Source organism: Aethalodelphis obliquidens, unplaced genomic scaffold (assembly GCF_003676395.1).
Source record: "Aethalodelphis obliquidens isolate GAN/ISIS:26980383/991018 unplaced genomic scaffold, ASM367639v1 scaffold8, whole genome shotgun sequence".
NCBI lineage: Eukaryota > Metazoa > Chordata > Mammalia > Artiodactyla > Delphinidae > Aethalodelphis > Aethalodelphis obliquidens.
In genome coordinates, this window is record NW_020837952.1 from 1,051,762 (window position 1) to 1,065,647 (window position 13,886).

The following is a 13,886-nucleotide window of genomic DNA, read 5'->3' on the forward strand; positions in this document are numbered from 1 at the left end:
ATAAAGAGCTTCTTAGACATGAAAAAACTAAAAGAGTTCATCAATATGAAACTGACCTTACAAGAAGTGTTAAATAGTCTTAAGTGAAAAAGAAAATCCTACAGTAAGAAATAAGAAATTATAGGCAGAGGAAAATCCCACTGGTAAGGGCAAATATATAGTAAGGCTGTGGATCAACCACTTAAATAAGCTACTATGGAGGTTCAAATACAAAAAATATAAAATGAACTATAGCTAAAATAAACATGTAGATATAGACATGAAGATTTAAAATAGGACATAAAAAACACAAAACATGGTGAGGGGCGTAAAAAGTCTAGAGCTTTTTGAATGTATTTGAACTTAAATGACTGTCAGCTTAAATCAAGTAGATATAATTATAGGTCAACATGTATGAACTCCATGGTAACCACAAATCAGAAACCTACAACAGATATACAAAAACTAGAGAGAAAAAAAACACAAATACAACACTAACAAAAATAATCATTCTCAAGTGTATATGGAACATTCTCCAGGATAGATCATATCTTGGGCCACAAATCAAGCCTTGGAAAATTTAAGAAAATTGAAATAATACCAAGCATATTTTCCAACCACAACACTATGATAATAGAAATCAATTACAAGAAAAAAAACTGTAAAAAACACAAATTCATAGAGGGTAAACAATATGCTACTAAACAACCAGTGGATCACTGAAGAAATCAAAGAGGAAAGCAAAAAATATCTAGAGGCAAATGAAGATGAAAACACACCAATCCAAAATCTAAGGGATCCATCAAAAGCAGTTCTAAGAGGGAAGTTTATAGCAATACAATCTTACCTCAGGAAAAAAGAAAAATCACAAATAAACAACCTAACCTTACACCTAACACAACTAGAGAAAGAGAAACAAAAAAACCCAAAGTAAGTAGAAGGAAAGAAATCATAAAGATCAGAGCAAAGATAAATGAAATAGAGATGAAGAAAACAATAGCAAAGATCAATGAAACTAAAAGCTGGTTCTCTGAAAAGATAAACAAAATTGATAAACCTTGAGCCAGAAACATCAAGAAAAAAAGGGAGAGGATTCAAATCATAAAATTATAAAGGAAGAAGAAGAAATTACAATGGACACCACAGAAGTAAAAGGATCATAACAGACTACTAAATGCAACTATATGCCAATAAAATGGACAACCTGGAAGAAATGGACAAATTCTTCAAAAGGTACAACCTTCCAAAACTGAACAAGGAAGAAATAGAAAATATGAACAGACAAATCACAAGTACTGAAATTGAGACAGTGATTAAAAAACTTCCAACAAACAAAAGTCCAGGACCAGATGGCTTCACAGGTGAATTCTATCAAACATTTAGAGAAGAGTTAAGACCTACCCTTCTGAAACTCTTCCAAAACACTGCAGAGGAAGGAACACTTCTGAACTCGTTTTATGATGCCAGCATCGCCCTGATGGCAAAACCAGACAAAGATACCACAAAAAAAGATTACTGACCAATATTACTGATGAACATAGATGCACAATTCTTCCACTAAATACTAGCAAACAGAATCTAACAATACATTAAAAGGATCATACATCATGATCAAGCGGGATTTATCCCAGGGATGCAAGGATTCTTCAATATCCACAAATAAATCAGTGTGATACACCACATTAACAAACTGAGGAATAAAAACCATATGATCATCTCAACAGATGCAGAAAAAGCTTTTGACAAAAATCAACACCCATTTATGATAAAAACTCTCCAGAAAGTGAGCATAGAGGGAATCTACCTCAACATAATAAAAGCCATATATGACAAATCCACAGCTATCATCATTCTCAACAGTGAAAAGCTGAAAGCATTCCCTCTAAGATCAGGAACAAGGCAAGGATATCCATTGTTGCCACTCTTATTCAACATATTTTTGGAAGCCCTAGCCATAGAAATCAGAGAAGAAAAAGAAATAAAAGGAATCCAAAGTGGAAAAGAAGTAAAACTGTCACTGTTTGCAAATGACATGATACTATACATAGAAAATCCTAAAGCTGCTACCGGATAACTACTAGAGCTCATCAATGAATTCAGCAAAGTTGCAGGATACAAAATTAATACACAGAAATCTCTTGCATTCCTATACACTAACAACAAAAGATTAGAAAGAGAAATTAAGTAAACAATCTTATTTACCGTCACATAAAAAAGAATAAAATACCTAGGAATAAACCACCCAAGGAGACAAAAGACCTGTACTCTGAAAACGATAAGACGCTGTCGAAAGAAAGCAAAGATGACACAAACGGATAAAGATATACCATGTTTTTGGATTAGAAGAATCAATATTGTCAAAATGACTATACTACCCAAGGCAATCTACAGATTCAATGTAATTCCTTCCAAATTACCAAAGGCATTTTTCACATAACTAGAACAAAAAATTTTTTAATTTATATGGAAACACAAATAGCCAAAGCAATCCTGAGAAAGAAAAACGGAGCTGGAGGAATCAGACTCCCTGACTTCAGACTATACAACAAAGCTACAGTAATTAAAACAGTATTGTACTGGCACAAAAACAGACGTACAGACCAATGGAACAGGATAGAAAGCCCAGAAATAAACCCACAAACCTATGGTCAATTAATCTATGACAAAGGAGGCAAGAAAAAACAATGGAGAAGAGACAATCTCTTCAATAAGTGGTGATGGGAAAACTGGACAGCTACATGTAAAAGAATGAAATTGGATCATTCTCTAACACCGTAAACAAAAATAAACTCAAAATAGATCAAAGACCTAAATGTAAGGCCAGACACTATAAACCTCTTAGAGGAAAACATAGGCAGAACACTCTTTGACATAAATTGCTGTGACATAAATTGCTGCAGTCTTTTTTGACTCACCTCCTAGTGTAATGAAAATAAAAACAAAAATAAACAAATGGGACCTAATTAAACTTAAAAGCTTCTGCACAGCAAAGGAAACCATTGGCAAAACAGAAAGACAACACATGGTATGCGAGAAAATATTTGCAAACAGAGACTGACAAGAGGTTAATCTCCAAAATATAAAAACAGCACATGCACCTCTATGTCAAAAACAGAGAACCCAATCAAAAAATGGGCAGAAGATATAAATAGACATTTCTCCAAAGAAGACATAAAGATGGCCAAAAAGCACATGGAAAGATGCTCAACACCACTACTTATCAAGAAGTGCAAATCGAAACTACAACAAGGTATCACCTCACATTGGTCAGAATGGCTGTCAGCAAAACGTCTACAAACAACACATGCTGGAGAGGGTGTGGAGAAAAGGGAATCCTCCTACAGTGTTGGTGAGGATGTAAATTGGTACAACCACTATGGAGAACAGTATGGAACTTCCTTAAAAAACCAAAAATAGAACTACCATATGATTCAGCAATCCCACTCCTGCACATATCCAGAGAAAACCATAATCTGAAAAGACACACATACCCCAGTTTTCATTGCAGCACTATTTACAATGACCAAGACATGGAAGTAACCTAAATATCCATCGACAGAGGAATGGATAAAGAAGATGTGATACATATATACAATAGAATATTACTCAACCATAAAAAAGAATGAAGTAATGCCATTTGCAGCAACATGGATGGACCTAAAGATTATCATACTAAGTGAAGTAAATTAGACAAAGACAAATATCATATGATATCACTCATATGTGAAATCTACATTAAAAATGATACAAATGGGGCTTCCCTGGTGGCACAGTGGTTGAGAGTCCGCCTGCCAATGTAGGGGACGGGGGTTCGTGTCCCGGTCTGGGAAGATCCCACATGCCGCAGAGTGGCTGGGCCCGTGAGCCATGGCCACTGAGCCTGCGCATCCGGAGCCTGTGCTCCTCAACGGGAGAGGCCACAGCAGTGAGAGGCCCGCATACCACAAAAAAAAATAAATAAATGATACAAATGAACTTATTTACAAAAGAGGAACAGATTTACAAATATGAAAAACAAACTTATGATTACCAAAGGGTAAGTGTGTGGGGGGAGGGATAAATTAGGAGCCTGGGATGAACACACAAACACTAACATATATAAGAAGATAACCAACAAGGACCTACTGTATAGCACAGGGAACTCCACTCAATATTCTGTGATAACCTATATGAGAAAAGAAACTAAAAAGGAATGAATATATGTATATGTATAACTGAATCACTTTGCTGTACACCTGAAACTAACAAAACATTGTAAATCAACTATACTCCAATAAAATTAAAATAAAAAAAGAAAACCATCAAGCCACAAAGAGACTAAAAGCTGAAAAGAGAAGAACTACAAAAACCACCAGAAAAAAGTAACAAATTGGCAATAACTATATACCTATCAATAATCACTTTAAATGTCAAAGGTCTAATGCTTCAATCATAAAAAAAAACAAAACGAGACCCATCTACATGCTGCCTACAGAGACTCAGTTCAGAGCTAAACACACACATGGACTGGGAGTGAGGGGATAGAAAAAGATATTCAGTGTAAATGGAAATGAAAAGAAAGCTGGGGTAGCAATACTCACATCAGAAAAAAATTAGACTTAAAGTCTATAATAAGATACAAATAAGGGAATTATATAATGATATAGGGATCAATACAGGAAGATTCTGTAACGTTTGTAAACATATATGTACCTAATATAGAAGCACCTAAAATATAAAGCAAATATTAACAGACGGGGATAAATTGACAACAATACATTAACAGTAGGGGACTTTAAAACCCCACTTACATCAATGGACATATCACCCAGACAGAAAATCAATAAGGAAACAATGATCTTAAATGACACATTAGTCCAGTTGGACTTAATAGGTATCTACAGGACATTCCATACAAAACACCAGAATACACATTCTTTCCAAGTGCACATGGAACACCCTGAAGCATAGATCACATGATAGGAAAAAAAACAAGTCTCAACAAGTTAAGAGAGTAGAAAGTATGCAAGCATCTTTTCCAACCAAAAGGGTATGAAACTAGAAATCAATTACAGGAAGAAAAATGTAAAAAACACAAACAAGTGGAGATTAAAAAAAAAAAATGGGTCAAAGAAAAAACCAAAGAGGAAATCAGAAAATATCTTGAGACAAATGAAATTAAAACACAACTTACAGGAGAGTAAATCCAAATGGTTAACAAACACAGGAAAAATCAGTAACACTCACTGATAGTAAGGGAAATGTAGAATAAGCTAAACAAAGACACCACTTTGTACCCACCAGAAGGCAGAAAGTGTTTTTTTTAATGTTTTTTTCATTTTTTTTTAATTGAAGTATAGTTGATTTAAAACATTGTGTTAATTACTACTGTACAGCAAAGTGACTCAGTTATTTTTTTATATATATATATATATATATATATATATATAAACGTTCTATTTCATACGTTTTAAATGATCTGTAACAACTATATTTGGAGAGTATGTAGGGGAAAACTACACCTATTCACTACTTAGGATGTGTGAACATTCCAGAAGGCAATCTAGCAACATATATTCAAATTAAAATACATATCCACATTGATTTTAGAATCTCATTCCTGAGAATCACCCCCATATAAATAAAAGCATCCAAAGTTTAAGGATTTATATACAAATATGTTTATTGAACTATTACTCATTATGACAAAAATCTGGAAGCAAAGGTAATGCCCAACTAAAAGATAGTTGTATTGATTATGGCATATCCTTACCATGGAATATTAGGCTATGATTTGAAAGACTAAATTAGAATTAAACCATTTGACCTACATTAATATGCCCCTGGTATTGCTGAATGAGAAAAACAAGATAAAACCTACATATTTAAAGGGAGTTTAAAAAACAGAGCAGCCATGTATATGTAAAAATGAATGTGTATGTAAAAATGAATATATCTGTATATGTATATATGAGCACTTATATATGATTATATGAGCATGGAGAAAATTATGAAAGAAAATACTTTTAGTTAACATGGGTTCATGGAAAAGGAGGTGATGTAGTTGGAGGGAGAACAGAAATTAGGGAAAAGGGAGGTAAGTAAAAAAAAAAAATAAGACTGGACCACCATGAAGCACTATACATGAAATGATCTCATAAAATTATGTATGTGTCTTTATGTATATAAAGACATACAAATTAATTTTAAAATGTCAAGTCCACACTCCTTAGCTGAACATACTTAAAATAATTTTTCACAAATTATCTCCGTATTTTTGAAATAGAAATTAGTGGGTTATTATTGTTATTTTAAATTCAAATCTCCTATTTATCTTTTCTGATTCTCCATTTCAGCCCAAGTCATGTTAATTTTGAGTGCTGGAAACTAATAGAGTAACAGGAAGGGATGAGCATGAGAAGAATCATGTGTTTTTTCCATCAGGAAAGGAAGAGCTTGGGTGAGGAGAGCACTGTGGAGGTAGTTTTGAGTGGTTTGGAGGTTTGGTATGCTGTCCTCAAATCCTCCCAGGTATGTGCTCAACTCTTGATCGGTTCTATGTGCAGCCCAATATGATAGTTCATTCTCACAGGGTTGTAATTCAGCAAGCCAGAGAATCAACCTCTGACTTTGGCTTTAGGTCATCTCTAAGCCGCAAGCAGTAAGGTCAAAATTTCCAGATTTGAACTTGTCTTGCTTGAAATTATCCTTCGTTCTTAATATTTTTATCCCCACCCTATCGAATGACAGCAGCAGCTTAATCACTGTAGTTTCATTCTCGGTGGGTGCATGATTTTAGGTAATCACAGGTGGTAAGTATCTGCCATTGAATAGCGTGGTGTATATGTTCCCATCAGAGAATATAAATAGAAGATTTGCTATCTTTTGTACCTCCTTGTATATTAATTAATCAAAAATAATCCCACTGGGGGTCAAGTGAAAGACATAATTCAATTTTTAGTGCCAATTTGAGTACCAGTTTGACTTTTGTTTCCAACCAACATAATTTGAATTTGGTTCTCACTAATAAAGAAAAGGATGTTCTGCAAAGTACCAGACGCAAGAAAGGGTTTGTGAAAATGGACTCTGGATTCAGACCTACTGGTTTGAAATTCCAGTTCCCTTCACCTGTAGTCAACTTTTCTGGTTCTCAGTTATTTATTTGTAAAACGGGAGTAATAGTACTCAGTTCATACAAGGTTGTTGAGATAAAGAGGATTATATGTGTAAAACACTTAAGATGAGGGTCTTTATTAAAAGTTTGCTATTGTTATTTTGCTTATTGAAAAACTTCCTGGGAGGAAGCCCACTGAGCATGGAATCACTGGAGATCTCAGTAGCAGGAGAGCCTGGGCAGTCTCTTGTTAGGAGGCAGGTGTAGAATGATTGGCGTTTCGTGGGTCACATGATCTCCTTGTGGTGAGTGTGGGGACAGGAGGCACCATGGGGAATCCCACTGGTTTACACAGAAGGGGAAGTGTTAATTTCCCTAAGCAAGAGTGGTATGCAGTTAAAGTAGGAAGGATAAAATCATGCTGGGCAGGCAAAAGTAACAGGTGTTCTCTACAACACAAATATATAAACAATATGTTGTAAAATTACCTGACCTACTTCTCATCCTCTGAAGAGGGCTGACCACTAATCATCCTATGAATAGAGCTTGCTGCCTTCTTAAGCATTATTAAGATTCTGACACATACATATCTTTTAACATCTGGCATGATGGTCAATCAAGAAATAATCCCTTGTTTCTAAGAACACTACTTGCAAGCTGTGATCAGACCAGTATTATATCAGTGAATGGAAGTCATCCTTCAATACAATCCTCACGTACTGAAGGATTTAAGAACACTTCTAATAAAGATGTTTCTAAGAACGCTGAAAAAACATTTATTTCCAGTTATGTATTTTGTTACAGAGTAGTTTAGCTTCTCCACGGTCCTGTTCCTCTGGTCCTCTATGTGAAAAAGTTAACATATCTTCTTAACATTCTTCCCATAGCTGCCTTCACCTCCTTGTTCTGAAGGCTATACATGAGGGGATTCAGCATGGGAGTGATCACACTGTATTGTAAAGGGAAGATCATCTCCAGGGGGAACCTGAGGTTGGCAAAGAGATAACTGAGGAAACCTGAGCCATAGAACAGGATCACTGCAGTGAGGTGGGAAGAGCAGGTAGAGAACGCCTTGCTTCTGCCTGAGGTGGAGCTGATGCTCAGGATGGTGGAGACAATGCAGATATAAGAGAAGATTAAAATGAAGGTTCCAAAGAAACGGAAGACAGAAGAGCAGAGCAAGAGTGTGAAATTGGTGGAGGTATCAGAGCAAGCAAGATGGAAGAGAGAAGACAGCTCACAGCTGAAGCGGGGAAGAGTTTGGTCCTCACAGTAGTCTAAATTGACAGCCAGAAGGATGTTGATGAGAGCATCAACAAAGGCCAGGCCCCAGGAGCCCCACACCAGCCCAATACAGAGCTGGTGGTTCATCACCTGGCCATAGAGCAGAGGGGAGTTTATGGCTACATAGCGGTCATAGGCCATCACAGCCAGCAGACATGCCTCAGTGCCCCTGGTGGCAAACACAAAGAAGGCCTGAGCCAGGCAGCTGTCTACAAAGATGGTTTTACTTTCAGAAAGTAGATTCTCCAGCATCTTGGGGACTGTGACAGATGAATGGCAGAGGTCCAGAAAGGAGAGCTGTCCCAAAAAGAAGGACATGGGCGTGTGGAGGTGGGGATCAACTCTGATAACCAGCAACATTACCAGGTTCCCCAACAGGGTCAGGAGGTAAATCATCAGAAACAACATGAAGAGCAGAATCTGGTTGAGGGTCAACGGAAAACCCAAGGAGGATAAACTCACTGAACATGCTGTGGTCTCCCATAGTGACAAAAAGATTTACCCTAGGAATCCGAGAGAGAAAGACATTAAAACTCCTTCTGCACCTCCCAGTTACCCCACTGACTTAGCCCTCTTGTTCATATACATCATTTCACAACTGTACTGAAAACCATGTTCACATATTCTTAAACTAACTTCCTAATCATCATGACAACTTTGATATTGCTGGATGGCATTCTACCACCCCTCTGTCAACTCCCTATGTAAATCTGTAGACCCTCGTCTTATGTCTCTAGAGGTTTCTTTCTTTTATTTTTAAGATGGGTACTAATACAGAGAACATTTTGTATAGTCAGTGGAAATAGAGAATTTATTGATGCAGCAGAGTAAGAGGTAAACGGCAGAAGTGTAGTCCTTGAGAAAGGGAAAAGGAATGAGATCCAGAGAGCACAGGTGGAGTTTTGTCCATAGATAGGAGGAGAGGCTCTTTATCTTTTGTAAATAGGAGGGAAGTTATAGAGAGTGGGTACTGAGGCAGCTAGCTTGCAGGATTTTATGCCTGAAATAGACTTTCTGATTGCTGCAAAGTTTTTGAAGAACTGTGAGATGAGACCATGAAAAGAGTTTGCCTATCTATCTATCTACCTATCTATCTATCTATCTATCTATCTATGTATCTGTGTGTGTACATATGTTGTGTGGTTTTAGCGAAGTGGCCGTAAGGGATTTTGATGAACCAAGAATACAAAACTCAGGTATACCAAGTGGAAAACTATTTACTAAGGAAATACAGTAGGATTAACTGGTGATATATTTGCCTATTTGAGATTCTGGAACCAATCTGGACAAGTGTGTGGTTGTCACAGTAGTATTTAGATGCTTAAGCACATGTGTGGAGCAGACAGATATTTGGCTTTAAATGGGGTTTGTTTTTTTCCAGGCACATGCAGTGATAAAGAAAAAAAAAAGAGGTAGGGAAGAAAAGCATGCTTACACAATGAATGAATCATAGAAACAAGGCTGTGCAAGGAATTAAATGGGGGGCCAAGCAGAGGGGTATGGCTAGGGCAAAAGTCATACAGTCATTGGTTTGGGTTTGAAGAATTGCTTATGTAGGAACACTAGGTTAAGCAAATTTTAAGATTTGGAGATAGTCGTTAGATAGAGGGATGCTTGAAATTCAGACTTTGTAGGTATAAGTACTCCTGATGACAAAGTGATGGGCATTACTGTGGGCGTAGGTGGCTAAGATGAGGTAGAAGATTCAGTCTCTGGCCCCATAGAGGACAAAGTCTAGGTTGCTGAGTTAGTGTGGTGAGGACTTTTTTCCTGTTTTGTTTTTGTTTTTTAATTTTACTCCGTTTTCTTTAATGATTAATTATTTGAATTGCAGATTTAAGACTGCGGTTGATGAGGAGAGAGTTTAAGGCATGAAGAGTGGGAAATGTGTTCCTAATGTCCTACCATATCCCTATCTGGGCTGCTCTCAGCTGCTCCAAGATAAAACACAGGCTTTATGCCTGAAGTTCAGTAAGTGCAGTGGCATGTTGCCAACATCTTGCAATTTAGAAACAGACCTGTGTTGTATAACCCAATTGTGTCATTTACTATCTGTTTAACTTTTGTGATATTGTTTGTTCTTTTAAATCATAATTTTTCCACATGTAAATTGAGTAAACTTGGGGGAAGTAATATATATCTTACGTTTGGAAGGACTGAATTAGCTTACACATAAAGAGCTGGAAACAAGATTTCTGACATATTGTAATTATTAATGCATACCAGAAAGAGGAAGAAGAAGAAGGGTATTTCAGAGGAGTAGATCAAAGCATGTTAGGGAAGAGATAATATGAAGCCGTATTGCAGAAGAGCTGTCCCTAGACCTGGAAGCAGTGTTTAGCTGGAGAACAGTGAGGAGATGAGAGTCTTCAAAGGGAAGCTAAGTCTCTTAGGAAGCAAGAAGAGAGGAAGCGAGTATAGGGAAGAAAGAAGTACCTCAAGGAGTAGGTTAGGAGGGAACAAAGCATCAGAGGATTCAGTAGAACATTTTCATACTCTTGGCTTCTCTTGGTGGAAACAGTATCCTGGAGCTTTGAGTCAATAGGTGAAGAGATCAGAGTTCAAGTGATATTCATTAGAAAAAGATGTAGCATAACTTCCCAACTCTGGGAATAGACATAGTTTTCTTTCTAGGCAGCTGAGAGGGGAGGAAAAAAGAAATACATTAGCTCAGGCTCCAAAAAGCATGTCATTTGTAGAGAAAGTGTTCAGAATCTTATTTGAACTCTTACCCCGTCATGGCTTTGAAGAAAAGACAGGAGAAATATCTTGAAAATTTTAAGTTCTTGACAGGTTGTACTAATTTCTCTCATAGTGTCTCAAGCTTATGTGAGTCAGTGAGTACAAGATCACGAGTTCACACATTTTCCTCAGTGACGGTAAATATGTTGCTGATGGTGTTATCTGAACAAAGGATTCTGATGTCTAGACAATTAAAAGAGCAGTTGGTTTAGGCTGAACTAAGGAACCCAGAGGACAGGTTCAGTAATCTATATCCCTAGAAGTTACAGCTTGAAGCTAAAGTCTAGACTCATTTGCTAAGAAGCTTGAACTTTTAAAAAGACATAAGGGATTTTCTCATTTGTGAGCTTTGCAACTTGTGAACTGAAACAATCAACTTGAACTCCTAGATGAGCCTTCCTGCTAGTCTGCTGGGAACCGAAAAGAGGAAGGGTAGGAGAAGGGAATTTTGAACCTGCGAAGAAAGCCAGAATTTTCCCTTAGGGACATACAGGCCATGTGGACCCTCAGAGAATTCACTTGGGATCTGAAACTAGACTCACAGCTAACCTCCAGGTTAGCTTCTCATGTGTATGAGAAATTCAACTGGATTTAATGTTAATCAGTATTAATATTAATCAAGTGAGGTAACTTTTAAAAATTAGTATTGTATTATGCAAGGAATAGATGATGATGGTAAAGTGTACAAGCTGGACATAAGCTTCAATAGCTTTCCTGTGATTTCCCCTATTCTTATTTCTCATAGATCAGGGAGCCAGTAGGGGAGAAGTATCCAGTTGTTAAAGATATCTGGTCTAACTACACCCAGAAAATATCCATAGGAATCAGAACGGTGCTGGCTCTATGAAGTACAGGAACAGCAATGACATTTTTTGATGCCAAGGAATTACTGTTATCTCAAGGGCTAATATTAAGTAGATGTCAAGAGGTTTTCATAATTTACTGTATGCGGTTACCTGGGTAAATGGCCCCATGTCACTTTAGTAAGGCTGGAAGAAAGGTTCATGTGTACATCTGTGTAAAAGTATTCATTGGGACACCATTTATAATAGCAAAAAGTTGGAAACACCACAGATACCCATAAGTGGAGACTGGACACTCACACGATGGAGTACTTTTAAGCTGTAGAAAGGAATAGGAAAGATCTCTATGTATTGCTATGGAGCGATATCCAGGATATATTGTTAAGTAAAGAAAGCAAAATGCAGGGTGGTCTAAATAGTATGCTAACTTCTGAGTAGCAAGCACACACCCATGTGCCTACAATACACACAGTTTAATTTTCAAAAAAGAAACACTGGAAGTATAAAATAAAAACAAAAATGATTACATGTAGGAGGATGGAGAAAAGTAACAGGGTGGGGGAAACAAGGATGAAAGTGACACCGCTTTGAATGTACTTTGTTTTATAGTATTGACTTCTGAGTAAAACTTCTGAATTTTATAAAATAAAAAAGATTAAATTTAAAAATCCTAAAATTAAAAACTAAACAAATGAGCTTAGCTGTATATCAAAGTAGTGACATAACCACAATGGAAAAGAATTATTTCAGGTGACATTAGATTGTAGAATTTTGACTGGGCTGACTCAGTGAGAGATTATTTCATTCAGTAGTAGTATTAGTAGTAATAATACTGGTATTGTTTTTGAAACTATTAGATGTACATTTGAAAGATAAAACAAATATTATGCTAATGTTGTTAGGAATATATATTTCAGCACGAGAACAATGTGAGACAATATAAAATCAAATAGAGTCTTTGTAATCTTAAATATGAGTTTGAAATATTTATGAACTTGTTACATTGTTTTCTGCTTTAAAAGGCTCTGTCCATTGAAAAAGCCTAGAAGTTATGATACAGTAGTAGTGATCACCTATGGTACCCTGAGTTTAGTTTCCAAATACTATTAAAGGAACTAGGATTCTTTAGAAAAATGGCTGATTACAGGTTTAGGACAGGAAGTGCACATAATAAATCTGGGACTTTTTTTTTGTGCCAGAAAGTAAGAAAGGCATCAAAGCCTATTATTGTCATCAGAAGGTCACAGCAACCAGCCCACAGGCCAAAAATGGAGTATTCTAATGAAAATTAACGACTGAAATTGATTAAAACACATGAATATGTAAAAAGACATGATTTAATGACAATGTAAAATCAATCATTTAATCAATTGATAAAAGAACAGAAAGAGAAAACTCATTGGACATCAATGGAGGCTGCACTGAAAGTTACAATTAAAAAAAATGAAATAAGTGTCACTTAGGACACTTAGGACAACCTAAGTGTCCATCATCAGATAAATGGATAAAGAAGATGTGGCACATATATACAAATGGAATATTACTCAGCCATAAAAAGAAACCAAATTGAGATATTTGTAGTGAGGTGGATGGACCTAGAGTCTGTCATACAGAGTGAAGTAAGTCAGAAAGAGAAAAATAAATACCGTATGCTAACACATATATATGGAATCTAAGAAAAAAAAAAGGTCATGAAGAGCCTAGGTGTAAGATGGGAATAAAGACACAGACCTACTAGAGAATGGACTTGAGGATATGGGGAGGGGGAAGGGTAAGCTGTGACAAAGCGAGAGAGAGGCATGGACATATATACACTACCAAACGTAAAATAGATAGCTAGTGGGAAGCAGCCGCATAGCACAGGGACATCAGCTCGGTGCTTTGTGAACACCTAGAGGGGTGGGAGAGGGAGGGTGGGAGGGAGGGAGACGCAAGGGGGAAGAGATATGGGAACATATGTATATGCATAACTGATTCACTTTGTT

At 36.6% G+C, this 13,886-nt stretch overlaps 1 protein-coding gene across 1 annotated transcript; it reads right to left on the reverse strand.

Moving 5' to 3' along the window:
• Window positions 1-7,915: 7,915 nt before the first annotated feature.
• LOC113621233 (olfactory receptor 8S1-like) lies at window positions 7,916-8,840 on the reverse strand. Its single transcript, XM_027108192.1, is given in 2 exon segments — window positions 7,916-8,780; window positions 8,782-8,840. Coding segments are annotated over 2 exon segments (924 nt in total).
• Between the last annotated feature and the right edge of the window lie 5,046 nt (window positions 8,841-13,886).